At 39.0% G+C, this 21,507-nt stretch overlaps 1 protein-coding gene across 1 annotated transcript in view; it reads left to right on the forward strand.

The window, feature by feature from the left end:
• Nucleotides 1-21,507, forward strand: part of maoa (monoamine oxidase a) — a 34,593-nt gene that overhangs the window by 359 nt on the left and 12,727 nt on the right. Inside the window, exons 2-6 of the mRNA XM_086091361.1 lie at nt 9,644-9,738; nt 9,964-10,101; nt 20,234-20,338; nt 20,396-20,487; nt 20,804-20,945. Of these exons, the coding sequence (XP_085947487.1) occupies nt 9,644-9,738; nt 9,964-10,101; nt 20,234-20,338; nt 20,396-20,487; nt 20,804-20,945 (572 nt within the window). The remainder of the gene's footprint in view (nt 1-9,643; nt 9,739-9,963; nt 10,102-20,233; nt 20,339-20,395; nt 20,488-20,803; nt 20,946-21,507) is intronic.

Raw genomic sequence — 21,507 nt, forward strand, 5'->3', positions numbered from 1 at the left:
GGGAAGAGGGGTGGATGGGTGGGGGTTCTCGGTCTCTGCTATCCTTTGGCTTGCTTGCTTAATTACACAGACTAGTCTTGCTGGGGAACATTTTAGAGATAAAATAGCAGCAGTGTGCAAATAATACCTTCAAGTCATTCTTATTGAGAAGCTGTGATTTAACGTCACAAGATTATATGAAAATAACAAATAACAATAAATTATTTTTGATAGTTGTGTTTCAATTGATTTATGGTGCTGTTTTATGTATTTATAGTACTGTATGTTCCGTGTTATTTTTGGCATTTTTATTTAAAAAAAACATTTTTTATTTTCATTTGACATCAATGTATTATTTTAAGTCTTTTTAAATTAGACTTTTGTTTATGTTTGAGTTTATTTGAACAAGTAAAAACAATAACAGTAATTAACATACAACAACAAAATAAAATAGCTACAAAACAAGCAAAATTCAACAAAGCACTTTTTCCATGTTTAAAAGGGAGGGTGAAGAAGTCGCAAGACTTATTAAATCCCCTCCCAGTGGATTTACATCAATGGTAAATAAATAAAAAATACAAAAATATATAATAATGAATCACTCCATAATAATAATATAAAATAAGTACTCGGAGAAATCAGAGAACATTATAAATCCACAGAAAAGATAGTAAAGTACAACCCAGATCCAAAAAGCTAACAATAACAAAACACGAACCATATTAAACATAAATATGTAGTCAACAAATCAGCAACACTCCTAATCATTTAGTGGTTGTCTACCCCCTCCCATTCCCTCTGTAACTCGTAAGTTTTATATTTAGTTTTAAATTGATTTATATTTGTATATTGTTTTAAGTTCTCACATAGACTGTTCCATAGTTTCATCCCACAGAATGATATACAGACCCTTCTCCTGTTTATTCGAATAATGTTAATTTTTAGATTGGATTTACCTGTTAATGTTTAACCCCCATCAAGTACGATGAAGATAAATCACCAAGCTTCACATACTGTTGTCTCTTATGTAAATAGCTTTTAATCAAGCTTGGTGGATTGGATGTTTAAAGTTTAAAAAGTTCATTCACTTAACAATCACTGACCCCTGTAAGCATGTGGAAGAACCACAAACAGCTGTAAAGCCTGGCACGTCCTCATCATGCTAATCACCTGCCTGGCCACACAGCTGCTGTGGGATGCCATACCATTTTTAAATTAAAAAAAATAAAAAAATAAAAAAGTCTGTTTTAATAATAATAATAATAATAATGTCTAAAGCTGTTTCATGTTAAATTCAATATAACTGCACAAAGTACAACATGTGTAAAGGTGAATCTCCCTATCCATCTTCATTTATTTTATTTTTGCTACTCATCTACAGTTGATGGCGCTTTGGCTTTATTTGTAAATAATGTTAAACATTAAACAATGAAGCACTAAAGGTGGTGGTGTTGCCCCCCGGAATATAAACGTGAATGCACACAACATTGTGGAGCGACCACCAGTCGGAGTGTACACTGTACAGGTATGCTCGTTGTGACTTATGAATAAGATGCCATCTCCGCATACTGTAACAAAAGTTCATCCTTAATCTGAAGAAACTTGACTTCACTGTTGTTCAATTGAGAGGATTTTCAAATGGCTCAGTAAGTGCTGCTGTTTTGGCTATCAGCAGAGTTCAAATGTGCTCAGCAGATAATCCTTTGATAACTGAGTCTATGAAGTGTCATAGTTACACATACTGTACAACACTATTTTCCTGATGGGAAAAGAGAGGCATTTATTTGAGCAAGGCATTTATTTGTCATAAGTGGATGACAGCTCCAGTAACTGGGAAAATCTGTCTACAGTATTAGAGGAGCCAATAAGCCAAGACCAGTATCAGTATCGGTGCTGTATCATAAACACTGGAAGATAGTTAAAGTGCAAAGGCTACCATTTTTGCTCTTGTATCGGTCGATTGTATACAGAAAGGTTTGATGAACTAACTGCCTGGGGAAATGCATGTACTAAGCAGACTATTTAGTGATTCTCCAAACAATTCTGAATGACAGGATAACAAAACAACAGTCCGCTCAATTTATTAAATGGGGGAAAACATTGTTAGGACTGGAGCCTCCGAAGCCTATTGATCCACACTTCTATTGTCCCCACTGCAAACCATTTACATTTGCTGCTTACACTTTCAAACTCATGTTATGAAGCGAGCTGCGTGTCAATATGCACCCGCGCCTCTTTGTTTTCTCAAGTTTTCAGTAGTGGGGTGCGATATTGCAAGATTTGTGCTCTGATACTGAGTGAATGCTTTTTTTGTGTTGTCGGCTCCTCTTGGCCGACGCCCTCTTTGTGCTGGCTCCAACTGAGCGTTCGTCTTGTCAGACAGAGACATTTAGGTCAGTGTCGCTTCAAATTCTAGTCAAGTGTAAACAACAAATGGTGGAGAAACAAGCTAATTCAATAATTCAACCCCCTTGTGTGTCACATTAGCCCCTCGTAACGACATCATTTGTTTACACGTATAAAACCCTCACGGTCAGCTCGATGACCATTTCCCTCCGCATTTGAAATGCAATTGTCCTTTTGCTGCTAGAGACCGACGCCTCCGGCCAGCGGTCCCTCGGGGATGGAATGACTTTTATGAGGCGACAATAAAGCCTTGTGACAGCCACTTATCACAGTGAGAAAGGAGGGAGGAAGCAGGGGGAACTTCGTCTTCTTGCTTTGTGTCAGCAGGGGGAGCAAAGAATGTGGGCAGGAAATGGGTAAGGAGTGTCAGGGGGATGTGAAAGTGGGAAGAGGGTGTAAGCACAGGCATTTTCTAGACCCCTCTGGGGGCCACAGCCAAGAAGGTCAATGGGGGTGGAAATAAACACCAGGATGCTGAATAAGAAATAAATGGATTAAATATTTGACGCATACAATGATGAATAACAAAACTGTCAAAATTGAAAGCAAACTTCACCTACATAACTAGACTATATAAACTAAACCCGAAAACACAACCAAGTAATAAATAAATAAATTGATAAGCATATATTTTTATGTCTCCACTAGTTAATTAGCTGGTGTGCTATTTTGCTAACAATAAAAAAAAAAGAAAAGTATTTTGTTAAACTTTCTGTGCTGCCCAGTACCAAATAGTTGCTGATGGAGCATCCACCCCACCTAACCCATCACAAACGGACTTTTCGAACTCAGGAGAATGCCCTTTCTTCATTCCCATTCATCTATTATTGATCGGCAACAATGAATACAGTACACGACCCAAATACATTTGCGTCAACAGTCATTTCAGGGTCATGAGCAATTTCCTGGGTTGCCTGACCTGTTGCAGCATCTCTGGATGTAAATATGCAAACATGCAGACTGGTATAGAGCCCATTCATGGAAAGGAGACAACACTTTTTCTTTCTTTCTTTTTAACCTCCATTTGGAGAACTTTGGCTGCACTCTGCTGCACTACATGCCCATGCAACATTCCTTCAATTTTCCTGGGGTTTAACTCAGTGTGCAATGACAGCACTTTCATGTACCCCTGAAGAATTTGCTTTGCCAAATAACTTTTCAGCAGTTTACTTTGAGAGTTTGGACTAACATCCTTTTAGATAGACGAAGAGCACTGCAAGTTGTTAAAGGGCGATGATGGAAAACAGGTGCTGTTATATTTATCTTGTCATCAAATTCCTCATTGGTCTACTGGCCTTTGTGTTTCTGAATGTCGTTATTTCAGTGGTGGTTTGTGAGGGCCAACAAAGCCTTCTCTGCTGGACTAAACACTAATGGAATAATAACATTAAAAGGCCTTTAATCTATGTCACTCACTGCCTCAGGGAGGTGGTATATGCAAATTCCTATAATATGCTGTGATGTACAGTATTAACAATTTGAATTTCTCCCTATCATTGAAATGTGCGGGTCAGGTGGTCAGCATCCTCATCCAAGGACATGAGACCCGAGGGGAATTGTAATTGGCCCATATGGATCAATATCTAGCTTCTTAGTATCGTGATTGAAGATGCACACTTGTTACTTAGCTTCTAGTGGATTGTTTTTGTTTGCTTTCCTGGAAGGAGAACACACATTTCATTTCATTGTCATTTATTGGAATCAAGCAGCTGATTCAACTTCATATGTCTACTGAATTTCAATCATATCTTAATACAATTGGGTCTAAATATGTCGGCGGCATAGGTGTACTCGAGTGTAAAAAAAAATAGGTGCATCTAGATTTTCGTGCCTCGTTTAGTGTGTTTTGGAATTTGGCAGATCGCGCTGTGCAGTGCGAGACATTCCAGCGGACGGAGGCCATTTTGTTAGACGCCTCTGGCGCGCTTGACAATTTGGTGGTTGAAAGTAGAATAAACCTTACTTCTGCTGGAATTGCGTCTAAGTATTGGCGCAGGTAGTATGACGTGATTTTGATGAATTAGATTGAAGTGCAGGCAGACAGATTCTGAGTTCCACGGGTATGTGTGGTGGAGGGCATTATATTTAATTCATAAATATGACAACAGCATGGATCAAACCCTCTGAATCATTGTAGAAAGAAATAATGCATTGAATGCATTGTTATTGTTATCATCGCTATATTATATTGTGTGTGTGTGCGTGTGCGTGTGACTCCTTCTTAACCATTTGGCACGCCGCTGTTGCCGAGGCAACGGCATGTCGCTGTTTTTTTTGCCCACTGCTGAGCATGAAAAGGTGTGTGTGTGTGTGTGTGTGTGTGTGTGTGTGTGTGTGTGTGTGTGTGTGTGTGTGTGTGTGTGTGTGTGTGTGTGTGTGTGTGTGTGTGTGTGTGTGTGTGTGTGTGTGTGTGTGTGTGTGTGTGTGTGTGTGTGTGTGTGTGTGTGTGTGTGTGTGTGTGTGAGTTTGAACTTGCATGTAAGAAAGCTGGTGAAAGCACGATTTAGCTATGTGAGCAATACAAAATACATGGAACAAATTATAATATATAGAAAATAAAATACTTAATTGAATAGCTCAAAACTGATCATTATTACGTTATACTACACAACAATAACACATCATTGTTCTCCTTTTTTATTAGTCCGAAGAATGTAAACAGGAAGAAGATTTGGTATATGAACTAATGAGTAAAATACATAAAACACCGCTATAAAACATCTGGCTTTTGTGGAGTAAATAATCATATGGGCAATGTAGTCAATCATTAAAATGTTATTTGCATAAATAAACAAAGTGTTCGGACTACAGTGAACCCCTGTTTATTGCAGGCAGAGGTGACAAATCCAAGTCCAGAAAGTAAAAACCCTGCCACAGTGGCTTTATCCCAAGGTGCTAGCTAGCTAGCTCCGGGTGCTCATTTACCTGCTAGGGAGCTAGCTAGCTAGGTCTTTTCGAACTGTCACTGAAAGCAACCACACCTCACAGTTTAGATAGACAGGTAGGTCGATAGATAGATGGATGGATGGATGGATGGATGGATGGATGGATGGATGGATGGATAGAGTTTAGCCGTGTATATATTGTGTATGATGTTTAAATAGTGAATTGGTGGGAGGAAGATTTGTTTGGAAGGTGGAACTCACATTATGGTTGTAGGTTAGCGGGCTAGCAACAAGCTGAGCGCGTAGCATGCCGCTAGACTTTCGCTCCTTCAGCAAGTTGAGTAAGTTCCAAACGGTAAATACCGGTCGCCATTTCCTCCTCCCGTCCGTGAAGCTTTTTTAAACTGCTCGCGCGTGTCGGACACGACTAGTTGTTCCCCCGCCTCACTGTAGAGCTCTAGTAGCAATGCTATCTCTCTTTCTCTCTCTCTGTAACAATACAGTTAAAAAAAAATGTAATCTGATTACGTAACGGCGGTACATGTATTCCGTTACTCCCCAAGCCTAGCCGTTTCTTTTAAATAACATTGCAGTCAAGCCTAATCCTTCAGGCAGGAGCTGCGCCAGACCCTCCTGTACACTCTTGCAAAAATAAAAGCTTATGACGTATTGATACGTCACGTGTATTGAAAAAGTTAAGTGTGTAATGTGAAGAAAATACTGTACATGATAGTGTCTGTGTGCATGCACGTACCTTTAAGAAGTGAGGCTTTTGGCCTGATGGGGTGTAGTATGACGTCGGTGACTCTACATGTGAGTGTCTGGACGTGAGTTGTGGTCCACAGCAGCTCCTGTTTCATGCAAAGGCATTACAGTAAGTATTTACACTGTAAAAACCTGGTGGTGTGGCCAGTGCCCCAATACCCTGCAGTCATTGTCGCTTCAAAGCCAGATTTGTTTTCCTATTGATTTGCTCAAATTACCCAGTTGATCCGAAAGATAAAAGCTTTTACTATCATGTCCGCCTTTTTGTCTTGCACTTAGATAGCTTAGCATCCTATCTGCTCTCTGTGGGTTTTTTAATGTAAGAATAATATGAGCTTTGCAATCAGGCCTAACAAGCTTTCTTATCAAAGGAACATCCTAAGAGAAGGCTATTTTTTTTTTTTTGGGCCGCCGAATGGCTGCAGGCATAAACAAGCGCTGCACAGATGCTCTTTGTTTCCAAAGACAGACAATGACCTTTTCCAACCCGGCACAGGTAATAGCATCACTTTAATAGCGTTGTGGATTTGCGATGGCCGCTGTGTCCACGGCTAATGCATTCTCTAAAGCCTGGACGGGCTGAGCGTGTTTGTGTAAGAACGGGCTGCTAGTTGGCTTAATGCAGCCCAAACTATGTTTAAAGTAGTATAAACCTTTCCAGCTTCAGCCTGGCTTTGTGGGATTTGGAAGCAGCAGGAAGCCTGAAAGTGAATTCAGACCAAAGGATAGACAAACATTGTAAAAATGAATAAGAGCCATGTTTTTTTTATTTGGGCTCTTAACCCTAAGCCTCACACATTGAAATCCAGACCAAATGTTTATTTTTAATGCTTTCCTCACTGAAGAACAGTGATCAGAATGAAGTAACAGTTTGTTTTTGGCCCTTTACTTTTGATCGTAATGCAAATGCACAACCACAACACCATGGAAGTGCTATGGAAAATGAATAGATGTCTCTTGAGGTCTCCCTAATTTGTTGAAATTTAGATGTTTCTGGGGTTGGTGAAAGATTCTGGTTGGTAACCCGGTGGGTAGTAGGTGATGTCTGGTCGGTGCTGGATTTCACTTTCCTTTCTTTTCTTTGATCCTTCCTCGGGTCTTCTGACAACCTCACGACTCTAGCTGGATTCTCAAGTATTCGGTTTAGGTGAACGGTATGGGATTTTTTAATAGGTTTTAGGTAAATTAATGAGTACACACTCACACGCACGCACACATGCACACACTCACGCACATATTCATAAAAAGAGAGAAAAAAGAGAGATAGCAATGATGATGACATGTCGAATCGGTAAGATTACAGAATGAACGATACTGATACGCGTTCCCCACGGAGTAGCGGACATGTGGTGTTGTGCCAGCATTAGCCTTTGGTGTTAGCTAGCGTTCCACACTGCACGCATGAGCTGCTAACTTTCCACAGTTGGTATGTTGAAGTTACGCTTTGGGCCAGAGGTGGCAGTCACGAGTAAAAATGTGACGTTTAGCTAACCTTTGATCGCTAGTGATGACTTTGAATGTGAGTACATACACACATGTACACATGTGACTTGCGATTTTGTCATTGTTATTTGAAATGTATTTTCCTCAGCTATCTTTGAGTTTTCGAGAGCCAACCTTTCACTTTTAAGTCACACATATTCCTGTTAATCCTCACTGAAGTTTCCAAATGTGAAATTCCCTGGAATTTTTCGAACTCATCACGTCAGTGTATCGTATATTTTCTGCACGTGTCTTTGGGAGTTTTGTGTTTTCAGGAACGCAATTCCTATTTCACATGAACCAGCAACAACACTGATGGCGGTATGCACTTGAAACAAATCAAAACAAATGGGCTCCTCAACTGACATTGTCGTGTACCACCCAGCCAGACACTGTGTATGTGTGTGTGTGTGCATGCCTGTGTGTTTTCCCACACCCATGTGAATGGCTGCCAGAGTGTGAAACCCGCCCACTTTTGTCCCATCACATGATCACCCGCTGTCTGATTTGTGGTGTGTTTCTCATGTGTTCATCACTGCGGTTACCACAGGTCAGTACATTTCAAGTCGGAATATGAGTCAGTTAATCCTACTCCTTTTAATCCTATTGTTATGAGAGCAATGAAAACAAGTGAGATGAATGGTCAAAACAAGAAACAACTGGGGCACAAAAGTGCAGGAAAGGAACTGCTTGGTTGGACACAAGGAGAGAAGGGCCAAGCTGACAAGACTAGAGAAGCATACTAAGTAGAAACCAGAGCCTAAAACAATACAAAGGGTCGTAACAACAAGTTTTAACATAAATAGAATCGATCTATCTTGCTACTCAAGATTGAAATGATTGAGTTTGTATTTGTCCATCCACATGTTAGTAGACCATTTCCTAGTTAAAGGTATGACAGTTGGGCTGTGCCATTTAAAATCCTAGTTTAACAGCAAAAATAAAAAGAAAGAAAGGAAATTAAGTTTTGAAAATAGCAAAGACAAATTTTGCGTGTGAATTTGTCCTCATCCACAGGATATGTGACGTCAGACAATAGGAATTAGGGCTGGGTTTAAAAAGAATCGAATAATCGATATTGAATTGATTTTCCTTTTCAAGCCCGATATTGATTCCAAAAACCATTAATCGATTATTTTAATATCTCGTTTACCATAAATTCTTAAGAAAATAGAATTCTAAAGATCACTTTTTTTATCTTATTGTTTTCGTGAAATTTACTGTTCACATGAATTTAAAAGTATTTTCTTACATTTATGAAATACCTGACTAATTGCACTTTAAGACAATTCAGTATCTTTTTAATTTATATTTACGATTATTGAATTAGAATTATGAAAATGTTTTCATCTCATCTTTGCTGATGTCAATTTTTGTGTAACACTTAAGTGATTAATGCACGTGATACTTTTATTAATAAACTAAATTATTTGACTAGTTACTGTCTCCGCAAAATGTACTTTGGAATGCAATATTTGTGGAGTTTTAATCCCGTCCTTGAATTTAAGAAGAATTGGTGTGCCATAATGAATCGATATCGGATTGAATTGAAGTGAATCCAATCGAATCGGGAAAAATGGAAATTGAATCGATACCCAACCGTAATATAAATGTACAACAGCGAGAGCATTTCTTTTAACAAAAGTAAAACAAAAAACAAACAGAACATATAGTGACAGTTGTCCAACGCCATGCTAGCAGGCCACATCTACTCCACAGAGGATGATGTCAAATGAGTTCTGTCGTTACCAGATAAAAAAAAAAAAAACTGAAATGTTTGACAAGATGATAGCAGACCACTTAATGGTTTTCCTCGAATGACATGACATGAGCTAACAGGATTGTACCATTTTTTTTACTTTATGAAAAGTGAAAGAAAAATAGCACAGTGTTCCCTCACTACTTTGTGATTCAGTTATTGGAGCTTCATTCTATTGATTTCTTCTTACCTTAAAACGGCTTACCTTACCAGAATTTCGTGTCACATTGTAGCCAAAAGTACAATCCTGGTGGATTAATGCATTTTTTAAATCCTTCTAGGAACCAAAACTAAGTTGCCATGATTAACCAGAAAACTGAGCAAAAAGTTGTGGCTGATTAGGACCCCCACCTCCCTCCCTTTTCAGGGTTAAGTGCAGCCAAGCTGTTGCTAGAGAGCGGACTGAGCCCCGTGGTCTTGGAGGCCCGCGACAGAGTTGGCGGTCGAACGTTTACTGTGCAGGTAAGAACCTAGACCTGAGATAATATTAGCCTGAAGAATTTCTTGCTAACATGAAAAACGAGCAACTTCCATCAAAGACCATAAAGTTGTTGGATAAAATTGAAGAAGTTATTTCGCATTTGCTTAAATTTTCAACATAACAATTCTTTGAGGCAACAAAAAAAAGGTGTTATAACTTTTAAGAATTCGCTGTCTTAAATATATTTAAATTATGTTTTATTTCAGAATAAGGAGACCAAATGGGTGGACCTGGGTGGGGCTTATGTCGGTCCGACACAGAATCGCATCCTCCGATTGGCTAAGCAGTACGGTGTCAAGACATACAAAGTCAACGAGGAGGAGGATCTGCTGCATTATGTCAACGTGAGTGTTCACACATTCTTCCACTTGACTGTTGGGGGATGAAATATTGGTAATGGTTCACATTGCTGGTTGATGAATGGATGGATAAATGTGAGCTAGCGTTTGCTACAATTTAAATTCTTGTTGCACTGTCAAACATTTGAAGGCAAATTCTGAGTCTGGCCCGTTATCATCTAGGCATAAAATCATCCTCGCGTTAGCACCACACGCAGATTATTTTAGCAATAAAAGAGTAAATAGAATTGAAAGACTGTGCAACGGGCTGAGAGTTAGCAGACACAAGTGTCATGTGACAGTCTGTACCAGGAAGAAACTTGGAGGAGCGAGGCTGTTACTGATCAGTCTTCTTGAGCTGTTTGCCCGATGTGCAAGGTTCAAATGGGGACAGACAGAGAGTGTTAGTCCGCAACAAAAACGTTATGTCAGTGTTCAGTGCTGTCGAGTGATGGATAACATTTTTAGGGTATGTGGCCATCTCACCTTCACGAAGTAAAGGTAACAGTTTCCACTCATCTAGGAAGACTTTCTAAGAGATCTTTCACAAACTCCAAACACACCATCCATCTGTCCATCCCATATGTACTCTTCTGCAGTATGATAGTGATGCTAATCTTTGCCTGGGGGCTATGATGCAGTTAATTTTTATTATGTATGAAAGGATTGCTGAAAGCACTCAAAGAAGAGAGATGCCCTCTTTCTTTGCTTTTCCTCCATATCTTGTTAGCATTGGGCGCTCCGCTGTCTTTCATCCCCCGCATGATTCGATTTCGTGCTGCAGCCATGTTTTTACCCCAGCTCTAAATCACATGACTGACTCCAGCGTGTGCTTCTTATCTGGATGTAGGCTATGTTGCTCAGGTCAATGAATCATAATGTCAGAGAAATACTTTGAGCATCTGGCCATATACACCAAGAAAACTAAACATCACTGTTAGCATCAATATGCTATTGACATGACCCACTGTGCAAATGCGTCTCCCCTAACGACTATCACAGTGGGATCCATTTGTAGCTTCCTGGCTGGTTTCCATGACAATGGGCCCCATCCAAAGCTCAACGCTATGGAACACACTATATTGCGGTGCATGTGTGCAATCATATCAGGAATACCAATGTTCTAAGTACTTAAGTAATTTACTATTGTTTGATTTTGGTTGTTCTGCATATAAATATTATTACTTGTGTTTTGTGTGTCACACATTGTTGCACTTTTAATCTTATTACATATTATATTATATAGTGACAGGTGTCATGACTTGTGTTTGTGTACATTATATTTTGGTTTGTTTGTTTTTTTGTTATGGCTGTCTTTGTGTCCTGTCTTGCTCGTTAGGTCTTGTTTGCACCTGTGCTCGTCAATCCCTAGTTGTGTCATCCAATGAGCTCCCCCAGTCACTTCTCTCTTGTCCAGGTGTCTCTCATTGTCTCGTCAGTTGGCTTGTATTTAGGCCCTGTTCACACGAAAGCAAAGTCGGCTTTGTTCCTCAAAAGAATCTTGTACACAGAGAAACGTTTCAAGACATGTGTCGTGTGTCCAAATTGTTTATACAGTAGTCTGCTTGAGATGGGAGTAGTAAGATGGCCGCCCTGTCGCTTCAACGGCTTGCATGGGTGTGTACGGGCTATCTGCTATCTAGTAGTATATACAGATCAGTGAGACGAACACAGGAGAAGTGACAATGGCGGGTGATTCAAGTACAACATCACGCAAAGTATTTTGCTGTAATAGCTAAGGAGGTTGCGTAAAACGACAACTACACGGCTATCCGCCATTGTTGACAGACTGGCGGTTCGCGCGCAGCCACGCAAGAATTGGAGCATACGTCATCAAACTGGAGGAATATCCGCATATGGTGTCCACATTGGAACGTATGGTTTGAAATCTTTCCACTCTGGAGCCCAGTTCCAAAAGTGATCGGTTTCAATCTCCGAAATGGCACCACCGTGTGGACAAACTGGCCAAACGGTAAGAAACTTGTGCGAATACATTGAAACAGGCTTAGTTTCCAGTTTTCTTTTTTTTCAGTCTTCGTCAGCCAAATTTGGTGCATGTTTTGTTTCGTTGTTACTTTGAGTGTTAGCCTTTTTAGTATTTAGTTGTTTTCTTGCGTTTTCACCAGTACCCTCTAGTGTTTTTGTGAATAAACAATTTTGTTCAGTTCACATTACCCGCCTTAGTTCTCCTGCCTCCCTGAACTTGTGTCCTCAACCCTGCCTGCACACAACAGGCAAGACTTTCTATGTGTATCTGAAAGTAGCTTGTAAAAAAATGTTGTACTCAAATTTAAGTGCTGAAATGTCTACAAATGACAAATGTGTTGTGCTTTTTTTTAAGAGAATGTAAATATGTTAAATAATGATACTAATGAACTAAAATAATGAATAGCAATTTTGTTAATTTTCCACCCTCATATTTGTGCCAAAAGTGTGTCCTCCTTAGTGTTTTTTTTTTTAATGGCAAAAAATTCAGCAATGAGTCATTACTAAACTTATAACTACTATATTGTCTTTTCACTTGTATTTGATGCACAAAGGCATTCTGTTTGTGTTTTGACTTGAAATACTATAGGTTAATACATTTAATATGCAAAACAGTCCCTCACAACTTTGTTACTCATATTTGGAGGAAATTCACTCAAATATGTTCAGCTTTTTTTCTTCTTTACTTAACATGAAATATTTTAAATAAATACATAAAAATGCCTCAAATTTCCATTATTTAACAACTGAATTAAGTGATTTTTTCCCCCCTCACAATTAGATTACAGCCCATAAACCAAAAAAGATATCGGCTTTTCTATTTGCCTGGAAACCAGACTCATCGCTGTAACAGCGGATGAGTCTGGTCACTGTCAGCATCAAGCGCATTTCTGAGATGAGGCAAACCTTACCAAACAGACAGTGAAACGATGTACTCAGCGACGAGTTGACATGACGTCATAAAAGCGGGACATATGTGTTGAACACAGACTTATATATGAAATATATAATACATTGACAAGTGAACCTGTTAGCCTCTTCCGAAAGACATGCCCATGTGTAAGGCAGTTTTTAGTGGCAGTAGCAGATTTTTTGGAGCTGCCAATGACCTTGAAGCCAATTGCTTAGAGGTAGAGCTGCCACCCGTCCAGTTTTTCCCAGAATTTCTTTTTTTAACCAGCTGTCCTGGGAAAATAAAAATCTCTTCCGGGACACAATTTTTTCCCCTGAAAAATGCTAAAAGCTCATTTGATTTACTTCATTCTGTAGTCTAAAAATGTCCCCTGTACTGTTGCGGAACGCTTTGTCACAGAGCGTTTCCATAGGTGCACTTTGGATTACCGTAATTCTGGCACCGTGTGTTGTAAAATTCCAACGATGTCTGAAAGCTAAGGCATTGCTCTTTTCAGAAAAAGTGCGGTACGGTAATTTCAGTCATTCCTATCACGGAAGCCAGGTAATTTACAATGAAAGAGTGCAGAGAGAAACACAGCGGGGTATTTTCAGACGTCACATTTCTACATCACTTTGAACAAAAAGTTTTAACAAGATGGTATGTAGCCTATACGACACTTATATTACATGGTGGCTTTTTAAAGAACCGTTCACCAAGTCTGTGACTATGTAGTACGTACGTAAATGTGTGAAATCTGCATTGTTAGTGACATTTTTCTAGAATAGTTATGCGTTGCCACGTCTTGTTTGTATCTTTCGAGTGTGTGTAACTAGCTGAATATTCCAGTTCAGTTTGTTTTGTGATGAGGGATATACATTGTATTACAGGCTGAGGCATGCAGCTTTGGAGGACCAAAAATGCCCAAAATTATAAATAAATAAAAACAGATATAATGTGTCATTCAATATTTAAATACAAAAAATAAATATAGATGGAGATAAAACCAACAACAAAAATATATACAAAAATAAGAACAACTCCCAAAATAAAATCTATAAAAATAAATGTGGAAATAAATACAAAAATAATATATAAATCAATAACTACAAAGGCTCTGCTCTCATATTTATTTATTTCATACTGCAGAGGCTTTCAGCATAAAATGCATCATGAAATGTTATTCAAATGAGGGGGCGTTCCCAAGCGTGTATTGTGTTGGACTCCATCAACAAGTAAGTTGTGAAATTCTGTGCATTTTTAAAATTGTAAAATACAACTTGACCCCAGTCTCCACAAATATATGCATTATTATTAAATTTATTACTGCTAAATTCTGACATGGACGTGTATGCTTTGGTGCGACTGGAATTTCCCCAGTACTGGCTTTCCAAGTAAGGGGCGGTCATTAATCGCGCATAAAAAAAATTAGTGCCGTTAAAGGAACTGTAAATTAACTCAAAATGAATGCACTCATTTTGACACCCCTGACGTATACGATATACTGTATATGCCCAAGCTTGGTCCAGTGTCAATTCCAAGGGGGCAACCCTACTGAGTTGTGGTGGAAAGTCAGTGGACTAATATTGACTCAGCACGTGTGCACAGCCATTGTGTAATCAGGGGCTAGCCCTGCTAGCGTGGCCGCATTGCTAATCAGCTTTTCTTTGACAGATTCTAATCCAAAAGGCCAGTGCTTTCTTTCTTTATCAGCAGGCTTCTGAGGTCTGCAGCTGTCAGCACTGCAATCTTTCATGTCACTCATTGGCAAGCAGACTTTTTTTATTTGACATTTTATCACCTTATTATATTTACAGTTGGCAGTTATATCACTCAAGCTGTATCAGACAGGGATGTTGCCTCATTGTTACAAACATCTAATAATTAGGTGCAAGTCTTCTCTTTATTGCCATGTCATTTGTGGGGCGTAATTGGTTCTTCATACAGTATTCCAGCAAAGAGGGACAGACTCAAATGCCCTTTATTTAAAAGCATTTTGGATTTTTACTGGAATTGAACACAAAATGGAAAACAAAAAAACATGAACATCGACACACAAAACCCAGCAATCAAATGTCTGACTGCAATGGAATTGTAATGATCATTATAGACAGCGTCACCATATAAGATCATATCGTATGTGTGCAGGGAACTTGTTTACAACATGAAATAAAACGAACACACACACATCGCAGAGCAATCACAAATCAGAATGTAATCAATATTTTTGTCTGTTTTGCCATGGTGCCCCATTTCTTTATTTTTATTTTTTTTTAAATCAGGATACTGAAACTAGATTGCATTTTCAATTTGATCAATTTATTTTGGAGAAATCATTCAATAACCAGAACATGACATTTAGCCCATCGATTGGTCCCCTTAAAAGACACCGTCACAACATATCAAAAAATTATCTTTGATACGACGCAGGGTACTTGTTAGCAACATAACATTGATTTTAATTCATGTAGATGGGCTTTGAGTTGAATTTTAATATATAAAAAGAGGTATATAAGTTTGATTTGAATGATTGATGAATAACTTGCAATAAAACTTCTTAATATTTTGGTTACTTTAGCGCCACCTACAGGACACAGCCGTTGGGTTTGTGTTGTCTTTTCAGCCAAGCGAAAGGCGATTGGCTGCTCTGATGTAAAAGCAGATGCTTGTGTGCATCCCCCTCTCCCTCACAAGCTTACCTGCCCTGTTTATTTGCTTCACCGCCATTACCATGGAAATGCAAATGAACTGTCTTTCTGTGGCAGCACACATTGGAATAAATGCATTTCCTCCCTCAAAATTCGATATACTAAAATGAAAATGTGGGAAATAATGTTTTTATTTTGTGCAAAATATTTACAGCTTTTGCTCCGAAGCTCGAAGTTGAGCTGAGTGGCAACAGAAACCACTCCTTAGTCTGGGCTCTCAGACCATGAGAAAGACAACTCTGTGGTCTGATGAGGCAAAGATTGAACTCTTTGGCGTGAATTCCAAGTGTCATGTCTGGAGGAAATGGGCACAGCTCATCACCTGATCAATACCATCCCTACAGTGAATCATGGAAGTGGCAGCATTGTGCTGTGGGGGATGTTTTTGAGTAGTAGAAACTGGGAGACAAGTCAAGACAAGACACCCTGGTTGAAAGCCTGCTCCAGAGTACTCAAGACCTAAGACTGGGGAGACCTCAGACTCTAAGGACAAGACAATGAAGGAGTGACTTCAGGACATCTCCGGAGAAACCCGACGATCCCCGTCAACCTGATGGAGCTTGAGAGGTGCTGCAAAAAGGAATGGGCGAAACTGCCCAAAAGTACTGGAACTTGTGGTATAATTTAATAACTTTAAACTTGAGGCTGTAATTACTGCCGCAGGAGCATCAGCAAAGTATTGAGCAAAGGCCGTGAACACTTATGTGCATGCGATGTTTTTTTTCTTCTCCTTATTTTTAATACATTTAAAACATTTTTTTTTCCTTTTTGGATGATGTTGTGGTGGGAAAAAAAGGAGTTTACTCCATTCGAATACTTTCCGGTTGCACTGCATGTTAGTATGAGTCTAACATGAAGAGCTAAGAGGCACCACCTTTGGTGTATTTATTTACTCAAAAAACAATTAATTCCTGGGTGTGTTCTCCACTTGCTTAAATAAATACCGCACCCCAAATAGACATTTCATTTTTTTCCCTTGGGAAAATGAAAAAAAATCTCGTGGTGTATTATATTTTCCTTTCCTGTCATTAATTACTGCAACACACACCGCCTGCATAGACCTGGCAACTGGAACGCTAACATTTTAACAGTGGGTTTCGAAGACAAATATTGACCTAAAAGAAGTGTCATGAATAGTCAACATTTGTAATTGCTACCCCCTCAAAAGGTTTATAATTGCATATAGATGCCACAATTTGGCAGTAAAGCACACATTTCGTCTCAATGAAGCTCCTCAATTCACTTCAACATAGTTCCTTGCGACCAAGGTGCCACAAATAGGCACGGAAGTAACCAACCGGAGGACCAGAATCGTGCCCACACCCACTATATAGTGGCTGTTCCTGGTGAAGCCTTTTTCATTTTTCGATGCTTAAATGGATACTTGACTCATTGAGCCACTTTCAACAGTAAGAAGATAATATCTTTATAATTAATGTGGACACTTCATTATTTTTCATGAAAATGTCATACCTTTAAAAACGTATTTTGCTACTTGCTGTTGACTAAAGATTCTATCGCCTGTGTTGGGGATCACCTGTTTTCTGAGTTTGGTCAGCAAAGTGAGCCATGATTGGTCGTTACCTATTTCCTCAGCACAGGTGATGTCATCTTAGTGGCAAAATTAGTTTTAAAAGGAAAAATAATGGGGTTATCACATTAATTATAGACAAAATATTACCTTCTTACTGTTGAAAAGTGGCTCATTGAGTCAAGTATCCCTTTTAAGTGTCCTTGGGTGACTTGAAAATAAACAACAAATGTGGTGATGTACACTTTTTATGGGTTTCAGATAAAAAGAAAGAAAAAAAGAAAAACAGTGGAAGATACATGCTTTTCATTTTCACAGAGAGCAAAAGCATGAAACAAATTGTGACTACAATAACATTTCCTTCAATGGACTTTCTCCGCATGAGTGTTAAGAAACAGGTCAAAAGTCCAACCACTGATAATAGCACATTGTCATAAAAGTCATAAAATACCAAGTGCTGGTCAATAAAGTAGAACATGTTTTGGAACTCACCAAAATGTATTTTGTCATTATTATATATTATACATTTAAAATACATGGATCCTTCCAAAACTGTCGCACAATTTTGGCAACATTATTGAAAATTTTAGCATTTATTTGATAATTTTTCAGTTGATGTTTTCAAGAAGAAATGGATAGTAAACCGTCCATTAATTTTCATATAATTTATTCATCCAGCTGAAATGTCAACGGTGCACTTTTTGTGATACATTTTATTTGTCATATATTTTTTGCTTTTTTTGGCGCAACCTTATTACATATACTCAGGCACCTGAAAAAAACTATTTCAAACCATATGTGGGGCAAAAAACAATTTAGTCAGCTAGTGAGTGTGCAGGTTGCATGTGTCTGTGTGCGTGTGTATGTGTGCATGCATGTGTGTATAAAACCAGTCTGTCCACAGGCAACGGCAGTGCAAGTTCAAGCTTATTTGGTACAACCTTAGGTACATTGTGCTTCAGGCCAGGACCCACCCTACTCAGATGCGTGCTCCTTGCATGTGTAATAATCTTAGTTAATAAACAGCGTCATTAACACACACACACGCACACACACAAGTTTGTTTTACTATCTTTGTGGGGCCATCTCATTGACATAATGCATTTCCTAGCCCCTTCCCCTAACCCCAACCATCAAAAATGATTGGCTACCCCTATTCCTTACCCTAACCTCAACCATAACCCAATTCAAACCTAAACTCTAAATCCAAGTCTTGACCCTCAAAAAGAGGTCTAAACTTGTGGGGCCCAGCAAAATGGCCCCACATGGACGGGTGGCCCCACAACTCTGTGAAATCCCGAAATGTTGGCCCCACTGTATAACAAAAACAAGACCACACACACACACACACACACACACTTTAAAACTTTGACTTGCTGAGCCTGTGTAGAGGATTGTCCACCACCATTTGGCCGCTACACTCGTGGCTACTGACTTGTTTAATTTTGGACTTTTTGTAAAAGAGGCGTCCAAAAAAACAACAGAATTCTCTTGATTGGAATGATGTTTGACATTTAATTCTTAATTCACAAAATCACATTTCTCAAAGTAATAACATAAACGCAAAAAAATACAAGATAACACCTGTCAGAATTGTTTTCCCTTCCCAATCAGTAACACCTGTCCCCCAGTGGAACCCCAATTAAGTATTACCTGGCCACCTGCCCATGGCTCAGGTAAACAAACAAAAACACATTGCCCCCTAGTGGTTGGAGGTAAAAACACATCAAACATGGGACTCCTACATAGCCCATTTGCTTATTATGTTGCTAACCAAAATAGCAGCACCCAGCGAGCCACAAAAGTCTCTGTTGAAATGTTTTATTATTGTACTTAGTAAAGCAAGGCAGCTTTATTTATGTAGCACATTTCATACATAAGGCAACTCAATGTGCTTCAAAAGCTCAGCACCTAAAAGCATCTACAAATAAAACAGCGAAAGAAATTTAAAGGCAAAGCAAAGAAAACAAACGTAGCTTACCAAAATTACTAAAATAACCTACATTAACAACAAGATTTTAACCTGGATTTAAAAGCATTTACAAACTCGGGGCTGACTTCACTTCTGTTGTCAACTTATTCCTTTTGTGTGCAGCATAACTACATGCTGCTTCCCCATGTTTGCTTTAAACCTGGACTCCACCAATTGTCCCGTGTCTGCAGACCACAGAGCAAGACTGAGTTTATATCCAATTAAACATTTTTTTAATGTATTAACAACCCAAACCATTAAGTGATTTATAGACAAGTAGTAATTTTAAACTATATTCTACAGGGTACTGAGAGCCAGTGTAAAGTCTTTAGGACGGGAGTAACTTCTGATCTCCTTTTTCAAGTCAGAACCTGAGCTGCAGCATTCTGAATGAGCTGCAGCTGTTTAATGTTCTTTTGAGGGAGTCCAGTCAGAAGACCGTTACAATAATCAAGTACTGAAGATTAAGTTGCATTTTTTGCGAACATTTATTTTTGTCTGTAATTAGCCTTTAGGTCTCTGTTTAAATCACTTCACATATAATATAACATTTATTATTCTAAGCAAGCATCATTATTAGCCTATCCCAGCTGGCTGCGGGCAGTAGGCGGGGTACACCCTGAACTGGTTCCCAGCCAATCGCAGGGCACACAGAGACGAACAACCATCCACACCCACAAACACACCTATGGACAATTTGGAGTGTTCAATTAACCTGCCATGCATGTCGCTGGAATGTGGGAGGAAACCCACGCAAGCACAGGGAGAACATGCAAACTCCACCCAGGAAGGCCGAAGCCCGGACTCAATCTTACGTCCTGTGCACTGGGGGGCTATATATATATATATATATAGAGAGAGAGAGAGAGAGAGAGAGAGAGAGAGAGAGAGAGAGAGAGAGAGAGAGAGATAATACTATATTTTAGATTTTGAAGGCATGCCTAATTTTGATGTCTTAAAATGTTTCAAGCAAAAGGCCAAATGTGCTTGCTGTTTCTAAAAATGTCATTGAAAGGTAACAAAAATAAACTCTCCATTGTGTCCATTAGGGAAAGTCGACCTCCTTCAAAGGTTCTTTTCCATCCACCTGGAACCCCCTCGTCAAGTTGGACTTCAACAATCTGTTCAGGACCTTTGACAAGATGGGCAAGGAGGTAAATGCTTCTCCTGTTCTATATTCAATCAAAACTGACCGACCCTTTTGCTTTCAGATCCCCAGAGAAGCCCCCTGGAAAGCCCCCCATGCTGAGGAGTGGGACCAGATGAGCATGAAGCAGCTCATCGAGAAAATTTGCTGGACCAGGTACCATGTCAGTTGGCTACGTTTGTATTTAAATGGTAAATGGTAAATTGACTGAGCTTATATAATTAGAACACGTTAATTACTGTTGATATCAATGCATAAAAACAATCACACATCTCACTAACATTTTTAACTGTCGTTTGGTGACGGCGGAATGTGTGTCCTGTCAATTCACGTCAACTTCCTGTGTATACTCTTCTTTTCTTAACACCAACTCCTTGATTGTGTGTCGCAAAAAAACACAAAAAGCCAAGAAAAAGTCAAATGAGTACAGCTTACAGTTACACAGTTCTCACACGACGCCTCGTGTTTGCAGCGCCACTCGTCGCTTCGCCACGTTGTTTGTCAACGTGAACGTAACCTCTGAACCTCACGAGGTGTCGGCCCTCTGGTTTCTGTGGTACATCAAGCAGTCGGGAGGAACCATGAGGATCTTCTCCACCACCAACGGGGGACAGGTATGACTCTTACCGCAATACGCACACTTGAACTGGCCAATGAGGCAGTCATGATCGAGCACTGTGAACTCTGCCTAGTAACAAGCGGCCAATCCGAGCAGTCCCCTTGACCTACATTGTTTGATCATAAATTGTGAATGATTTGCGTGACTTGTTATAATGTTACGAAAATTAGGTTGCATTTTTTATTGATTCCCACACTGTAATGAACGCAGCAGTTATTCTTCTAATAGTATAACTTTATTCTCTGGATATTATTTTTGCTGCAATGGGACATCTACTGTATATTCTTCTGTATCGTGACTCTATTCTCATTACATTGATGGACTATTTGACCATATAAACAAAAAAATACATTAAAAAAAACAGCAATAAGTTAAATATCCTTTGGTACAATTTACATGTTCAAAATGAGTTTATCATATGATTTATACAATAATGGGTTATCTATTGCATTATATTTTGTTATATAAATGTATATGAATACTAAGTCCATATGTCATATGCATGTGTAAAATAAATATATAGTAAAGCAAAATAAATAACCCTTACATAAATATAT

Source organism: Leptonotus elevatus, chromosome 12, assembly GCF_054856555.1.
Source record: "Leptonotus elevatus isolate MCC_2025b chromosome 12, RoL_Lele_1.0, whole genome shotgun sequence".
NCBI classification, from domain to species: domain Eukaryota; kingdom Metazoa; phylum Chordata; class Actinopteri; order Syngnathiformes; family Syngnathidae; genus Leptonotus; species Leptonotus elevatus.